The 17805-nt window shown below is 32.4% G+C and overlaps 1 protein-coding gene across 9 annotated transcripts; it reads left to right on the top strand.

The window, feature by feature from the left end:
- Window positions 1-1647: 1647 nt before the first annotated feature.
- LOC129928610 (peptidyl-glycine alpha-amidating monooxygenase B-like) lies at window positions 1648-16955 on the top strand. 9 transcript variants are annotated; one of them, XM_056043427.1, is made up of 12 exons: window positions 1649-1764; window positions 2760-2873; window positions 4616-4703; window positions 7142-7288; window positions 9779-9937; window positions 11050-11122; window positions 11362-11501; window positions 11683-11768; window positions 12276-12394; window positions 12586-12718; window positions 13231-13367; window positions 13691-16955. In XM_056043427.1, exons 6-12 carry the CDS (start codon window positions 11114-11116, stop codon window positions 13823-13825), a joined length of 759 nt encoding a protein of 252 aa, XP_055899402.1. In that variant the 5' UTR covers window positions 1649-1764; window positions 2760-2873; window positions 4616-4703; window positions 7142-7288; window positions 9779-9937; window positions 11050-11113; the 3' UTR covers window positions 13826-16955. The 9 variants fall into 9 exon arrangements, 8 of the variants coding, with proteins under 8 accessions (XP_055899407.1, XP_055899406.1, XP_055899402.1 ...); XR_008780057.1 differs by having other exon boundaries at window positions 1657-2873; window positions 13691-13896; window positions 14094-16955; XM_056043425.1 differs by adding an exon at window positions 5243-5320 and having other exon boundaries at window positions 1657-2873.
- The last annotated feature ends 850 nt before the right edge of the window (window positions 16956-17805 follow it).

Below are 17805 nucleotides of genomic sequence, written 5' to 3'. Positions count from 1 at the left end.
CACTAAGCATGCTGGTACGTTGATGCTTTTTGTATGTGTGTGCGACAGACACTGAGCGTGCTCGAAGATACGTTTTTTTTTTTTTTTGGTCATCCAGGTGGCTTGGAGAAGGCGGAATTTATCTAGATTTAGATGTATATGTAACACAGTTCACAAGCTATCATAGCTTTTTAGCCCCCCCTCCGGAAAAATATTCAGTACTGACTTTGGGGCCTTATTCTTTTGTCAGACACTGACTGTGTTTAATATATATAGACTATATAGATTATAGATACTTAGAGTAAGATAGAGCAGCCCATGTTTTGTTTTTAGGTCAACCAGGTAAACTGATGTGTCCTCGAATGCCTAGGCCTAGGGGATGGCGGGATTATCTAGATCTAAATACTTAATATAGACTATAATCTATACGTAGATCTAGATTAGATATATAGTCTATTTATAGTAGTCTAGATACTATAATACTAGATTTAGATATGTTCTTAGAATCTAGATCCAGAGCCAAATGCTACATTTAATTATTTTTAATCTAGATCTAGATGTATTGTATGTCTAAATCTAGAGCTAAATCATCCCCTTTGGGTGTCGAATGACTATTTGCGAGGGGTCGCCTAAGATAATTTTTTTTTGGGTGGGGGGCTATTTTCATCGGAAGTTGTTTTTTTTTTAAAATATATTTCTGTGTCTCTAACGCAGCGGTTCTCAACCTTTTAAGTTCGGCGACCCCTTTTTACAATCCCCCACTCTGCCGCGACCCCCCCCCCCACACACACACATACAGCAATAGAAGAGTAGACAATAACAATCCATATTTTCGATGGTCTTAGGCGACCCCTGGCAAATGGTCAATCGACCCCCAAGGGGGTGGCGACCCACAGGTTGAGAACCCCTGCTCTAACGTGTTGTAACAAGCATATGTGTTCTATAGTCGAAATACATTTATACTTTTAGATGACGTAGGACGTAGGTTTGGAAAATCATTGAGATTATATTATTACTGGACAAATTATGAAACGATCGTCAAGTATCAATAAAATAAAAAGTGGGAGTAATAGAGATAGATCTAAGAACACTGAAAAATAGCCAGGAGATACGAATGACACTTAAGTGAATGTATCATCAATGAAAGTAGACGTGATTTTTATTGGTAGTTACTTCTTTCTTTTCACTTTTATAATTGTTATTTGAAAATATTTGTTGCGGACCACATCTTCGTTGTTGCAGTATACTTTTTCAACAACCGAAATTACTGTCGATTAATTGCATCGTAACGCCATTGCGGAATGAAATATTTCTATGGAGATGATCTAATCAGGTAAATCACATTTACCTCAGCCAATGAACGAAAAAGATTGTATGGTTGGGGTCGCCGTCTAGTTTAAAATTGGATTAGGGGGTCGAGGAGCTAAAAAGGTTGAGAACCGCTGGTCTAGTCTATATAGAATTATAGATCTAGATTCTAGATCTAGCTCTTTATCTCCCAAGCGACGATAATAGCGTCGGTCATTTTTTGTAAAAGCCGATTAAGCGTCAACATTGTCGTCGGTGCAGTTAAACATCTTTGTTTCGTTCCTATTCTTGGTTAATAATTTTAAATGCTTATATTCTAAATCTACGTGATTTCCGCTTGCAGAAGAGTTCACAGTTTACTTCCTTCAACGTGGGTTTAATATTACAGAAAGTCGTCTTTTTTTTTGTTGTTGTTTATGTTTGGAAATGGGTCGATCCTCTAAAACTTGTAGATCTAAATTATATTCAGATCAACATGTAAAAGACCTTATTGATTCAGATAACAGTGATTTGTTTTAACTGTTCATTGTGATAGTTTTACTAGTTTTAGTTTTAGTGTCAGTCACTCAGTGTTACTAATGACTCTTAATGAGTAATAGTTAATACTTAAATTAATAGTCTAATAACTGGTGACTAGTCTAATACTTATACTTATACTACTAACTTAGTCTTAGTAACTAGTAGTACTGTTAGATCTAGATTATTCTAGATCTAGATTTTAGATCTGAATCTGATAGTTCATAAGCTGATGAACCTGCCACGACCCTCCTAAAAACTACTAAACTAGACGTATTAGCCTTAGCGCAAAGACCGCAAAGAATACATCTAGATTTCTAGATTCTGGCCTGTTTCAACAAATTTGAAAAATGCAGAGATACGTACTAAAACAGAAAGCAATTTTACATACAGTAACATATATTTCTTCCAATAAGTTGAATAAGATTATAAGTCTAGATTAGTCTAGATCTACTAATCTACTTCAGCCAATGTGGTATATAGAGGTGTCAACATGAGCTTACTCGATTCTGAGTCAACTGAGCTTTACTCTACTAGATCTGATAATCTTGTTGATGCAATAAAGAGTTATGCAGTCTACATAATAAAAATAAACACTCCAGTACGCAGGGCATCCATTTTTACAAAATGGAAACCAGTTTCTAACTATGAAATTGATACATTTCTGGCCACGACTACAATGATGGGATTAGACTTGTCGTTACGTCCCACACATCCATATGGATTAATTTTATTGCCACAGTTAAAACATGGAAGTTGTTTTTTGTTCAGGCAAATATTATATAAATAGCAATGAATTACTTTTTGAAAGATATGTCAGTCATGTGCAGTGTAATAATTTTCTTACTGAAACTTAATGTTGCAAGTTGTTTGTTTTTTTCTCATAAATTTTCTATGGTGGTGACCTTGGATAATGTGCTCCAGTTTTGTACTCCATGAGTTTTTTGTTGTTTTAGTGGTTCAATTTCATGAAAATATGAATAAGGATTATAAAACAATAGCATTTAATTCAGTTTGAAATAGAAATGATCTTCTTATGTGACTTGGATTAAATTTTTTGTCGTCCAATGGTGAGTTTTCAGATTTTTATTTTTACTTTTCATAAAGCAAAAAAAAACAACAATAACACTTTAATTTATGCACTTGATTTTGTAATATCTAAAAAGAACATTCATTTTCCTTTTATTCAATATCAAAAACATTTCATTATTCTATGAGTGTAAATAAAAACGTTATGCCATTATAATTAGAACATGTTAGTGCACTACAATCGGATTAAATTAATAATTCCGTCAGAACGTTGGAAAATAATTACGGAGATAAAGAGCTAGATCTACCATCTACTCTAGATCTAGATTCTAGATTGACTAGATCTATAGTCTATAGTCTAGATCTAACAGTAAACTAACCTGTTTCTAAGAAAGGAAAAGGATTTTTTTAAATACGTTAAAATCATACTGAATCATAGCATGATAGTAAAGGCTACTAGATCTATAGAATGAGATCTAAGATCTAGAATAATCTAGATCTAGATTTAGACCTTAGTCTTAGTAATTATTAGTAATTACATCTACATCAAATTCTTTAAATTCTAGAATATTCTACACCTAAAATAATTTTCCTGTTATAAGTTATAGATCTATATTCTAGATCTAATCTAACCATAGAATAGATTACTAAAAAAAAAAAAGACCACACTAAATACAGCTCAACGAATTCAAATATTGTTTTCTCAATCTTTCATCAGCACTCTATCCATAAACTTTTTTTATTGCATAATAATATATAGCATTTTTTAAACAAGAGTGTTACAAGAGCAACTCATTTACCTCTATTCTGCTATTTAAAAATTTGCATTATAATTAGTTAACAATCTCTACATTTTTATTCTGTTTGGGCTTCGTTGTTTTTACATTCTATATCTTGAATACACATACATCAGCATGTATCATCAAATAGTTAAATAAATACTTAGACTTTTTCAAGAACATTTTGCAAACTAGAACCTTGTTGATCATAGATCTAGATCCATTACTCTACTCTGGGCTACTCTTTTTTAATGTAGCCATGTCTGTGTCTGTATCACCAAACTAGAATTTAATATATTCTGACTAGATTTAAAATTTGATTATACTTGTGATAATGACATAACAGTGCATGCTATATCAAACATGATTATAGACTTTCTATATGGATTTTGCTCAGCAGATAGACTTACAATATCAGGCTTTAAGCACCTAGCTGGATAAAAGAAGTAACAGAAATGGGCCTGTCTTTCTAAAATGAGTTTAGAGAGAAAAGTATTTTATCAGCAACTATATACCAGCTAGACCAAACTTTTTTTGTCATTAGACCAAAGATGGCCCACATTTAATTATTTATAAGAAGTAAGAATGATTGTCACATTTTCTTAAACGCAACAAAAAAAAAAAAATTTTAAAATAAAATACCACTACAATTTTAAAACTATACACATCCATCAAAGACTTAACAGTTTATCAATATTCAATAATTTCCAAATTTATCAATATTCAAAAATTTCAAATTTTAGATTGTTTGTTTGTTTGTAAAATGTTTTACATGTTTCGGATTTTCCTTCAGAGTTGAAGATAGTTTACTTCCTAGTCCAAACCTCCCGCAGGACGACGGGGGATGGGAGCGGGCAGGGTTTGAACCCTCGACCGTCGATAAATCCGAACGACAGTCCAGCGCGCAAACCGCATGACCAGGCAGCTGATTGCTGATATTTATGTGTTGTTTTTTTTTCAGTATAAAACACAATTAATTGAATTTTTAAAAACTTCTTTTACAGATGCCCAAGATGAAAGATGTCTTAATTAAGGACAATTTATTTTTCAAACCTGAAACCTAAAAACCAAAATATAAATACTCGGAATCAGGTAATTGTAATGTATAATCAAAATAAAGTATGTTTTGAAGTTATGTCCTATTCAATTTATTTGGTGCATATGTCAATGTGTATTAGCAGATTGCAAACTAGAACTAAATTATGGACCGGTTTCCTTTTTCACCAGTAGTGACTTTCCTTTTATACACCATATTCAACCTTCAAAAGTAGCATCTTAGTCTTCGTACAAGTATTACTTCAGTCAGTACACACACATTGTCCTTAACACAGATCAACATATTTTAATGTAAAATACAAATATTCCAAATTGCTTTCTCATCAGTAAGTTAGAAAAATATTCTACTAACATTTTGTAAAGGGATTAGATTAGGATAAGGTACTGTTATAGTCAATAGTTTTTGGAACATCAACATTTTATATAGATTGTAGAAATGATGCAGGGCTTAGAAAGGCTAAAACTGATCAAGTTTATATTCCTGTGTAAGATGCGTGTCATAGAGAGGGATGTAATCTAATAGAATTGAAGTTGTTATAACAAATTAGAATAAATCCATTCTAATCTGATTTCAGAATCCTATGCAACTTGAGCAAAGATTTAACATAGTAAAAGTAGATCTGAATAAGACTGATTTGGTTGTGTTTGTCAGGGTGAGAAAGTTTTTAGTTTATAATTATCAGCTTGCAAATTCTTCATAGGGTAAAAAAACAAATACTTGGGTGGACACAGATCTTGAAAACTGCTTTAACAATTTTCTTACAAATTTGACCATTTAAGTATAACTTGGGGAAAAGAATAACCAGCTAATTGGCGCACTTGAAAACTCTGGTTTGACCTTTATATTTTTCAAAATATAAATATCTTACAATTAAATTTGGTCTGGAGGTCTAGATAATCTATATCCTGAATACACATACATCAGCAAAGTATTCCTGCATATATTCATGTTTGTTTGTAAAATGTTTTACATGTTTCGGATGTTCCTTCAGAGTTGAAGATAATTACTTCCTAGTCCAAACCTCCCGCAGGACGACAGCAGATGGGAGTGGGGAGGGTTTGAACCTGAGACCATCGATAAGTCTGAACGACAGTCCAGCGTGCAAACCACGTGACCAGGCAGCCATCCATCAAAGAGTTCAATTAATAGAATATTTTGCAAACTAGAACCTTGTAGATCATAGATCTAGATCTATTAAATGCTAGTCTAGGTTACTCTTTTTTAATTTTGCCATGTCTGTCTGTATCACCAAACTTGAATTTTATATATTCTGACTAGATTTCCTGTGGCATTTTACGTCTAGAGAGACAATCTTTTCCCTTTGCAACTTCCTGTGTGACTAAAGAGGCCAATCCTTGATACACACCTGCGATCGCAGGTTGGGCATATGTAATCACCATGCGCTGTTGCATTTTCACCCTTCTTTCTGCTTCTGTTGTGTATGACGTCTGCAATCTGTGACCCTTCCTTTATGCTCTCTCCGTGTGGATCTATCCAGTGCCACCTCTTCCCAGCTGCTAGTGTCAATTTTGAAGAGCTTCATGTCGCGTTTGCATACATCCGTATAATGTAAAACTGGGTGACCAGCGGCTTTCCTGCCTTCTATTAGATCGCCATACAGAATGTCCTGTGGAAGTCGACCTACTGGCATTCTACGAACATAGCCAAGCCAGCCAAGGCGTCTGCTGCTGATAACAGAGCGGATGTCCTGGCACCCTGCTCTTCGTAGCACTTTTTCATTGGTTATCTTATCTTGCCACCTTATTTTAAAGATGTGCCTTAGACCATGAGTAGGTTGACCATGTTTCACTTCCATACAGCAAGGTGCTCAACACACAGGTCCGGTAGATTAGGGCTTTTTAGTACTGTTAGTCAGCAATATGTTGTCCCAGACTCTTTTCTGCAACCGTGACATGGTGGCCATTGCCTTGGCTATCCTGTTATTAATGTCTTTATCCAGTAGAGTGTTGCTGGATATGATGAAGCCAAGGTAACAAAAGTGATCAACAATTTCTAGTGGTTGGCCATTAATGCTTACTTGAGGTGCAGTGTTTGTGTTTTGGACAAGTATCTTAGTTTTGCTTTGACTGATGTTTAAGCCAAACTTCTGGCAAGCAGCAGATAGTTTGTCAACCAGAGACTGTAGCTGAATATCAGAATCAGTCACAATAGCTGCATCATCAGCATACAAGAGTTCCCTGATGAGTAACTTCTTAACCTTGACTAGATTTATGCATGTGCTTAACAAGGATTTGTCAGGTATATGAGGGGGGGGGGTGCGCCTTGGGGCGGGTAAAAATTGTTCCTTTTTAAAAGATTTATTATCAGTAATTAAGAGCAAAGTAATTGCTCTTACAAGAAGTCATCAGCCCCATAAGAAAGAAAGTCTTTTTAAAAAAAAAATTGTTGTTTATTATTAAATCTCCTGTATGTGCCATGGAAGGTAATTTTTTAATTTTAACTATTTTTAAAGGTATTTACTATCCACCTCTTGTGAAAACATTGGCTACTGTCAAGGTTTACATTGAATCTCTACCACTTTTAGATGAGCCAGAAATGTTTGGGCTCCATGAGAATGCAAACATAGCCTTTCAGTTGAATGAAACCAATGCTTTACTTGGTAAGTCTATGTTTGTTTTGCTAATGCTAGTATAGAAACATAAACAGGCGCAATTTACTGCTATATTATAATATACACACACTTACACTGGTTTTGTTCTGAAATACTTTAGTTTAGAAAATAATTCATTGTCATATAATCTTTTTTACACTGCTTTATTATGGCTTACAACATTGTAGCCATTGTTACATTTATATGTGTATTTATGTTTATGTATGTTGTGTGTGTGTTTGTTTGTTTTCTTGTAGTCTACCTTGTTCTATTGTTCAGTATGTTCACGGTTTACTCTTAAGTGTGTCAGTTGTGTGTATTCACTGTGTATTATCTCTGCTGGTTGTTCTCTCCTTGTTTCACGTTAATAAAAATGGAGTGTAAATTTTAAACATCAGTATTGTTAGTGTATTGTGATAATTTAACATGGAGGCAGCTTTCTAAAAGTTCTAAAATGGAAACTGTAAGTAAAACTAACTTTAAACCAAGAATTAACCCTCCACCTCCTTTAAGTGTGAAGAAAGGGTGTGAGGAATGGAAGCTTTTCAAGCAAATGTGGCTGAACTATTGCACTATAGAGAGAATAAACGATATAGATGAAGAGTATGCCAAAGCACTGTTCTTGCACACTATCGGCCCAGAGGCATTGGCAGTATACAACAGTATCACCTTTAAACCAAAGCACAATGTTCAAGACATAATATGTGCATTTGAGCAATTTGCAATTTTTGCAACCATATGGAAGAGTCATTAATAAGAGACTGAATGGTAGTTGTTGGCATCAGAGACACAAGGACAAAGAAAGAACTCTTACAAGAACATAAACTAACACCCAAGACTTGTATAGAAATCTGCAAGGCAAATGAAGCTGCTGACTTGCAACTAAAGGTACTAGAAACAGGTACATCTGATGCCTCACCACCTCAGGATGAGGCGTTTGCTGTTTTGTCTCGCAAAAATATTCTACAACAGAATGCTGCTCATAAACAGCGCAAATGTAAATTTTGTGGACAAAATCACCCATTTAAAAAGGAACTGTGTCCTGCATGGGGTAAAATATGTAATATCTGTAAACAAAAAAATTGTTTTGGCATTCAATGCAACCAAAAGAAACTGCAATGTGTACAGGAGGACAGTGATGATTGTTATTCATTATCTTCTAGTGATGAGGCTGTGCTTGCTGTACAAGGTGGACCAAACAATAAGATCATAAAAGCTGAAATGATCATAGCTGGTGAGAAGATTGTGTGTCAGATTGACTCGAGTGGAAAGGTACAACTCGTAGTACAAAATCCAAAGACCAACAAGAGATATCGTGTTGATTTCGTGGTTGTGAAAGATGACTTAACTCCCCTGTTAGGGAAGAAAACGTCAGAAAAAATGGGACTAATTACAATAAACTATCATACTTTTGAAAGTGTTGATAAGCCTCTACCAAGGTTATCGACAAAAATAGTTGAACAGTTCTCTGATGTATTAGATGATCAGCAGGGTGAATTACCTGGTGTTGTACACTTAGAAGTGAATCCTGTCATAACACCAGTTACATGTCCATCTGGTCGTGTACCTTTAGCTATGCAGGCTAAAGTAAAGTCTGAGTTAGAACTGCTAACAGAAAAAGGAATCATTGTGCCTGTTGATAAACTTACTGACTGGGTCAGTTGAATGTGATTGCAACTAAAAAATCTGGGAAACTCTGTATCTGTTTAGATCCTTGTCCTCTCAGCAAGGCACTTAAAAGAGAATGTTTTTCCCTTCCAGTAATGGAAGACTTGCTTCCTAGAATATCTGAAATCCTTTTCATATGTTATACTTTTATGCAAACAAGGTTTACTATATAGTAACTAAAGAATTATATATTTACTGATTTTTAAATTCATATTAGTTAAAAGATTATTGGATATTTGTACATCAAATCCATCATCTTTTTATGAACAATTATCAATACAAAAACAGAATAGTTTCACCAACTTACACTAGAATCCAACTAAAATTCTAATCAATTTACACTAGCATCCAACTCATATTCTTATCAATTTACACTAACATCAAACATATTTTGCTTTTGATCTTACTAGAAAAGTTTTTATGAATATTTACATCTTACAAATATCCATATGTTAAGCTTTACATGTTCATTAAAGACTTACTTTGCTAAGTTATTGGTTTTCCTTGTTGATTAGGCAACTCGTTCTTTGCTGTAATGGCACTAGGGAAGAAGAGCACTTTTTAAAAATTCATATGGGGAAATGTGACTTTCTGTGTATTTTATTAGATTGTGTTTTTTTTTTGATCTGACAAAGCTCATAAATATAATTGCTCTATAATTTAAAAAAACAACAACAAAGACTCACATATTTTAACTAAGTGCATTGATAAAGAAATGGTTTTAAGCCATTAACCTTAGTCACTGTCTCATATCAAGAAACTTGTCATAAGTTTTTTTCAAAGAATCTTGTAAGAATTTACTTAAGTGTCATATTACTCTTTAAATTACAGGTCTTATGGTGTTGTCTTATGGGAACTGTTGACAGAAGAAGTACCCTACAAAGATGTGGATTCTTCTGCTATCATCTGGGGAGTGGGAAGCAATATCCTTCACCTTCCTGTTCCAGGCACTTGCCCAGAGGGCTTTAAATTGCTGATGAGGCAGTGCTGGTAAAGTATTTTTATCTGCTTATGATTTAAAGAACAGTTTCTTTTAAGATAACAAGCTAGAGATTAGAATGTTATGCAGTCTTAGGGGAGATCCTTTTTCCAGAAGCATGCTTTTTTTTTGGGGTGGGGGGCTATATATGCTTGCAATCTAGCAATTCACAATAGCAAATACATTTTTAACAGCCATCCTATCAACAATTTATCCTGCCATTATAATTTTATAATTGAGACTTTAACATGTCTAGTTTTCCCTTTTTTTTGTTTCATTTTGTCAGATTAAATAAAAACAAACAAACATTGTCTTTCACATTAGAAAAATTTCAATACATAAAGATTAGAGGCTTAGGAAGCTCTAGAAATCACATTTTAGGATCAAGTTCTAGGATCATATTTCAGATCAAGCAGGTGCTTTGTAAACAAAATTCAGATTGAGTCAATTCTCAGATTTAAAATTCTAATCAAGCCCCTTTAGTTAGCTATCCAAGGGGTTTATGCCATAGAGCCACACATCCCACAATTTAGTATTAAGACATGTACATTAAAGGATGCAGCTTAGGATGAAACTCATTCATTAGTCACAAACATTATCCAAATATAAATCCCTAGTGCACCATGTCCTTCTTTCTTTTTGAAATTAATATAGATCATTGAGAAGGGATATAATGAGTAGATAGCATTGTATAAAAAAATGTACAAGATTTAAATTCATTTATTGATTAAAATGAAAGGATATGTGAAGTGTAATCACTTTTTTTTCAATAAAATAATTTGCACACCAAACCAATGAGTAATACCAGAGAATGTAATTGTATTATCTTCCATAAAAAACATTAGCTTACAAAGATGGCAGGCTGATTCCTAATATTGTTTCATAAACTTTGCTATGAAAGTTATCAAAAAGATTTCCAAGGTTTACCTGTTTATTAATATCCTTGATTAAGAGAGAGTTAAAACAAATAATTAATAAGGGGAATATGTTATAATATGTATGAGACTAATCAGATATTAAAGAAACATCACAGATTTGAAAATTTGCCTTTTTTTTTTAAATATTGTAAACTTTGTTTCAATAACCTGAATGATGACTGCAACCCAACTTGTATTATTTTCAGGTATTTTATGCCTCATGGTATTACAGCGGACCATCAAGGAAATATTTAGTTAACAGATGTAGCAATGCATCAGGTAAAACATTTCTTTGTTGTTCTTCTCAACATGTGTTAAACAAATTGAATTGATCTTATTGACAACATAAAAGCTTTAAAAAAAACACAAGAATTCTAACACTGAATATTATAGCACTTGATATCAGATGAAAAAAATGTAACAAAATAATTAATTTGTTTTAGTTATGTAAGATTGATTTCCTTCACTACTGTACTTTCTTTTGGTCTACAAATTAATATAATTTTGTTTCTCTTTAGGTTTTTAAAATACCACCAGGTCAGACTGTACCAAAAATGACACTAGGACAGAAGTTCCAACATGGTGAAGATACAAATCTTTTTTGTAAACCTACTGATGTAGCTGTTCTTATGTCTGGAGAGTTTTTTGTATCTGATGGGTAATACTAGGCTTTGCAATTAATTGTAATTATATATTGTGTCAGCAAATATTGCTTTAAATAAATGAGTCCATTGATACTGATTAGGCATTAAAAAATATATTTTAAATTTGAATTTTGAATTATGTAAAAATAATCAAATCTTGATTGTTTTATTACAAGCCTACTTTTTGTAAAACAGGTACTGTAATAGCAGAGTTCTGAAATTTTCCAAAGATGGAACTTTTTTGATGTCGTTTGGGAAAAGGAATGTTCAGTTTGGTGCAGGTAACTTCCTAAATATATATCTGATTATTAGTTTGATGTGCATGATTTTCAAGTCATGTTTCATGATAACAATTTAAAACTATAAAACCAGATACCATATGAATTGTATTCAATATCCACATTTTGTGGTATGCCCTTCGAACTCATCAGGATTGTTTTGAGTTTGAACACTGCCATCCCCTGTCATCCTGCAGGAGGTTTGGGTTAGAACATAGTTATGTTTAGTTCTGAAGGAACATCCAGAACTTAAAAAAAATATTAAGCAAAATAAAGATTTTAAGCTAAATAAATTAGGTTACATAAATGTGCTTAGCTTGGTTGGTTTTTCCCCTTATCAGCATTTTATAAAGTTCAAACTATGTTTCTACTGGTACATAGCTAATAGAAGATGAGACTTCATTATTTTGTAAACAAAGAAAAATGTGACAATATCACCATTAATATTTTATTGTAGATTTTGGTCAGTAGTTTGCTGCATTATCAAACAGCTCATTTTTTGTTCTATAGGAGGTTTACTGTATGCTGTGAATGGTCCTGCTTTTGATGGCCCCATTGATACAACTGTCCAGGGTTTCACATCAGACATAAATACTGGATATTTGTTGGAAATGTGGAATGTACCAGATGTAAAGTTCTATTTCATGTGACAACAAAACTCAGCTTAGTTTAACTACAAATAGCTAATCTCTCTCATTGTAACATAATTTATCAAAGTTATGTTTTATTTATTTATTCTTATTCAACTTTTACAAAGTAAAAATGTTTTGAATGTATTGACCTCGTGGGAAACTACATTAAAATCTCCACAATCTTTCAGAACATGCGAAACCCACATTATGTAGCAGCAGATCCAGTAACACATAGCATCTATGTAGGGGAATTGGACCCTGAAAGTGTTTGGAAGTTTAGCAGACCTGTTACAGTACAGTCAAGTTCACAGCATAACAAAGGTAAATAAGGAAGATTGCTTTCACATTCACCTGGTAATGAATGTTGATGTGAATGTTCATTTGTAAAGTCTGTTATTAGTTTATAATTGGCTGTTAAAAAGTTTGCATCAGTATTAATCTAAATATGTACTTGTGATCTGTACTACTCTCTGAATGAAACGTCCTGGACTCTTTTATTGTCTATAATTTTATCACTTTCCTTAGAGACATGTAAAAGCAAATTGAATCCGATTAGAAGTGCAAGCGATGATTGTAATACAGAAAGAAAATCTTTTCAATAATTGAATTTATTGTGTTGAGTGGTCATTGTGAACTACTAGCTTACTCTTTATTAGAGCAAAGAAAATGGTAGAAGTAAAATAACTTAGACTTTGCTTCGGCTCAACTGAAGTTTACAAATAGCTGTGTAGATTTTTCAAGAAATTTCCTAGTTTCATAAGGTGAAAAGTAATTTGTGTAGACATCTTAGGAAAAGCTACAATGCCTTAACTTTATTCAATTTTATGCCACAGTTGAGGAAAGTACTCAGAGCCAGTTACTGTCAGCAATCCATTGGACCAGAGTGAAACCAATACCACAGAGTTGTCTGAGGCTATCAAAGATAGCAGTGATGTCTCTCCCTCTGTCATCAATTGGCATCTTACTTGTGGTACCAGTCATCTTGTTGCTACTTCTAGTCAGGGCACATCAGTCTGGTGTTATAAATTTTTTTTTAGTTTTAGTTTTTAGCTAGATTGAATGAAATTTAAAACATTTTTTATATTATTAAATTACAGAATTTTTAATCCTTTCCTCTAGTTTAATGATCAATACTATAAAATGAAATAAAAATTATTGGGCGGTTTATAATATATTCAGGTCATTTAAAAACCTTTACAACATAACAGGCATTTAATTTTTTAAATTCTTTTTGTTAAAATTTGGATGTTTTCTACAATTTAATATTTGTTCTTTTTTTTTTTTTTTCATTAGGAAAATTTAAATGTTATGGACATGGAAAGAAGGGAAAGGTTTTTAACCTTAAAGGCTTTACTTGGAATTCTCATAAAGGCTTTGATAGACTTAGTACTGAGGAAAGTGATCATGAGGTTGACCAAGATGATTTAGATGATAAAGACTATTCGACACCTCCCAAGACGAATAAAGCATAGCCTCAAGTTCAAGGCTGACTAAATTGTGTAAATTAATCTTTTTTTTTCTTTGTTATTAGTTGGTCATATCATAATATTCTGCCATTACAGTCAGTGTTTAAACTTGTTTACATGTTGAATCTGATACCAACTAAATCTCATAAACACATAATTAACCATAGACCCACCTCATGTAAAAAAAAATGTTTTGTAAAATGTTTTACATATTTCGGATGTTCTTTCAGAGTTGAAGATAGTTTACTTCCTAGTCCAAATCTCCCGCAGGACGACGGGGGATGGGAGCGGGCAGGGTTTGAACCCGGGACCATCGATAAATCCAAACGACAGTCCAGCGTGCAAACCGCACGACCAGGCAGCCATATTACATGTTATTAGTTGTAAGTTGTATTACAATAACTAAGTGATTTTGAGCTCATAAAATTTCAAAATAAAATTATAAAATGCTTTTGTCATTCTAAAAAAGAAAAAAAGATTACTATGTTGGATTTTTTTTGGATAGCAAAGGCTATTTGACCTTTTTATTTCAATATGTGATATCAAAATTTTTAATTCATTAATTTGTTCAATATTTGTCGAAAGTTTGCTTTTGAATAAAATATTTATCAGCATTATTATCATTTACTAAGTATATTTTGTTTTTTAATTTTATGAATGATTTGATGTTATAATGCCAGGTCATTTACAAAGCACAAGCCTGCCAACTTTCTTTTTGCAATGATTCTCAAAACTTAATTAGCTACCAAATGATTGTTTGCTCACTTGGTTGTGATGATTCAACATTCCTGTTATGTTCCACCATTTCCTTCTTCAATTCTAAAGCTGGCTTTATTTCATCTATTGAACGTACCATTAGTGTTAGTGACCCTGGCAAACTAGCCATTTTATGCACAATTTTAAAATGTTCATATGGATAATATGGTTAGTTTTTTTATAGCATTTTTGACTACATGGAGTTCCAGACAACTTTCCATGTTGCTGGTCCCTTTCTCATGTCATTATTAAATCTTATTTAAAAAACAAAAAAAAACTTGTTAGATGGTAACATTGTCCAAATTGTTACTAGTTTTATGTAATGTGTTTGAAAACTATGACTTCCTTAGATTGACTACTAGACTCTCATTCATGTATTGCATTTCTTTATTTTAAAATCTTGTTAAGGCTTGTTTAAAATCTCTCGACACTCAACTTTTTATGCCATATTACAATGTTTATTTGTTAATTCAATTGTTTAGTCAAATGTTTGTTTTCCAAAGTGTTACTATTTGGTGCAATCAAAATATTTAGTGGCATTTTACATACAAACACTGGTAGTTGAAATCAGTAGCACATTTTAGCTAATTTCTGATGAATCAAAATAAAAATGTCATGATATAAAAATAATTTTAAATTTAAAAACCTATATGAAAAAAAATTGTATTTTTTGTAAATATAGTTACAGTTATATTGAATAGAATTATTTATGTTAGCAACTTTTGAATGCATCACATAATTTTAATTTGACACAGAAACTGAAAATCATTTCAATTAAAGATTGTTGACTGTTGTTTCACCTCAGATGAATTGATTACATTTTAAGAGGTTATCAGATATTTATATTTATGACATACAATCTTTTTGTTATGTTATGAGTTGTTTTTGTTTTTATTTTCTACATGTTCAGGGTATAAAGTTCTAGTGCATACATACGTAGATTTCAACCCACATTTTTTTAGTTCTTACTTATGTATTTACATACATGTACTAAGAACTAATATGAAATTACAACTTAATCATTTTTTGTGTGATTTTTATGTATTCGAACCAATTTTTATTTTAAATTAGCACAAGTTAAATCTGTTGATCAGAATTTTTTTCCTTGGTAATAGTTATATTTATACTCAAACCCATTTGATGTTACTTCTGCAAAGATTTATAGACACTCAGAGGAAATGATATTAGCATGGTAGACACAATTAAACTTTTAAGGCAGAGTTTTGGAATTAAAGCTAAAATTTTAAAATAAATCAAAAACATTGATAAACAAGCTGTTTACTGCTAGTTTAGTGCATCAATCCATTGTCTGCTTTTGATTTAGTCTTTGGTTCTTGATTTCTATGCTGCACTGTGTCAATAACTTTACTTTTTTAGAGCAGTTCTATTAATCTCTTTCAAATACTATTTGCTTATACTAATCAGAATGTAAGATTTAATGGGTTTGATATTTGTTTCAACTGGTGATGGTCCCCCTAAAGTATTGTATTAGTACTTCAAAACTTACTTATGTACAGTTTCATTAATTAATTATATTTTTTAGGCTGTTGAAGGTTTATCAATTGATTTTTTTTTATCTGGTGGAGACATTTAACCATTTTGTTTTTGCCACACAAAAAAATTGAACTTGTCTGTTTTGAAAAATGAAATCAAAAGTGAATGATCACCTAGTCTTTGAAAGTTCAAAATATTTGTACTACTTTATTGATGTCATGTACTCACATAATATTTGTGTGTTAGTGTTTGTCTTAACATGTTGATGTTGTTTTGTGATATCTATATCAACATTGTCTCTTGTTGGGGGGTATGCAAGACTTTGGTTCTATGCTGTTGGTAAAAATTTCTCATCCTTCATTGACTTCCAATGTACTCCACCTTGCACTTAGAGTGTTTTATGGAGTGCTAGAAATCTAAAAAGTATCCCAGTCATAATAGATTTTTAAAACTTACCACATTTAGAGCATTTCATTTTTACTTTGCTCTTTTTTTTTATTGTGTATGTTCTTAATTGTAATCAACATCTGACAGTGCTACATAATGTTTTATTTAATGACTGAGCATAATGCTTAATTTGATTTTAATGTGGCTAAGATTCAAGAAACATGTTTATAAGTTCATTGCTAAAAACACCTGGTGCAGAGTCCATGTGTATTTAATCTCTGAATGAAATGGGACTAACAATGACTTTCAAAATAGGGATGTCATTTGTTTCTCAAATGTTAGTAGCATAGAAAACATGGACTGTGTGGTCTATTTATCTTAATGTGTGTTTGATGTATTGTAAGTGATCATATGTAACAGTTATGGGTATAGAGAATAAAATACAAAATATTTAACTCATTATGTTGTTTCATTTTTCTTAAATAGATGACAAGACTTGAATTAATCCACCATTATGAAACTGCCAATCATACCTGCTTAAGCACAATTTAAGTTCCCTCAGACTGACTTTATTAAAGCTAATCTTGAGATAAAAAAAAAACTTGATCATTTAGCTTTAAAAAAAATAATAACATGCTTCTCTTCAGGTTAAGAAATTAATATCTGATTAATAGTTAATGAATGTCAGGGTAGGTTATGTTGACAGTGCAGTGTGAATAATCAAGATCAAATAGCTCTTAGACCTGAGTGGAGTTATGTTTTGAAATTTCATACCTACATCATAATGAGAAAGTAATGTTCTCATTTCACTAATTAAATATTTGAACCACAAAGCAAGGAATCTTTAAATGCAGACAAATATCAAGTAATTTTTGTGATTATTTTACAAAAAGGAATGATAAATCTTCATTTTCATTTCTTAGTTGTAAAACATGTAAAGAGATTTAAGTCAATTTGAAACATGAGAGTTTTGATACCTGCTGCTGAAAAACCTCTTTACCTATCCCTTAGTCTGTTGGACCATTGGGGCACCATGCAAGATTTGTTCACCATCTTTCTCCTTTCCACTAGTCTTTTACCTTAGTTAGAACCTCTTTCAATGGCAGGCCCATCTATTCTTTTATGTACTTTATCTTTCCATCACTTTCTTTCTGCCTCTTCTTCTTTTTCCTGGTACTGTTCCCTGAAGGAAGGTCTTAGCGAGCCTCGAAGACTTTGTAATATAGCCATAGATTTTTAGCTCAAGTTTTTTTATGATAGCAGGTCATCATGGGGTCTAATCGCTGCAGTAGCCCTGCCTCTAAT

Source organism: Biomphalaria glabrata, chromosome 10 (assembly GCF_947242115.1).
Source record: "Biomphalaria glabrata chromosome 10, xgBioGlab47.1, whole genome shotgun sequence".
Taxonomy (NCBI): domain Eukaryota; kingdom Metazoa; phylum Mollusca; class Gastropoda; family Planorbidae; genus Biomphalaria; species Biomphalaria glabrata.
The sequence above is the reverse complement of the archived record's forward strand: the minus strand, read 5'-3'. Positions and strand labels throughout refer to the sequence as shown.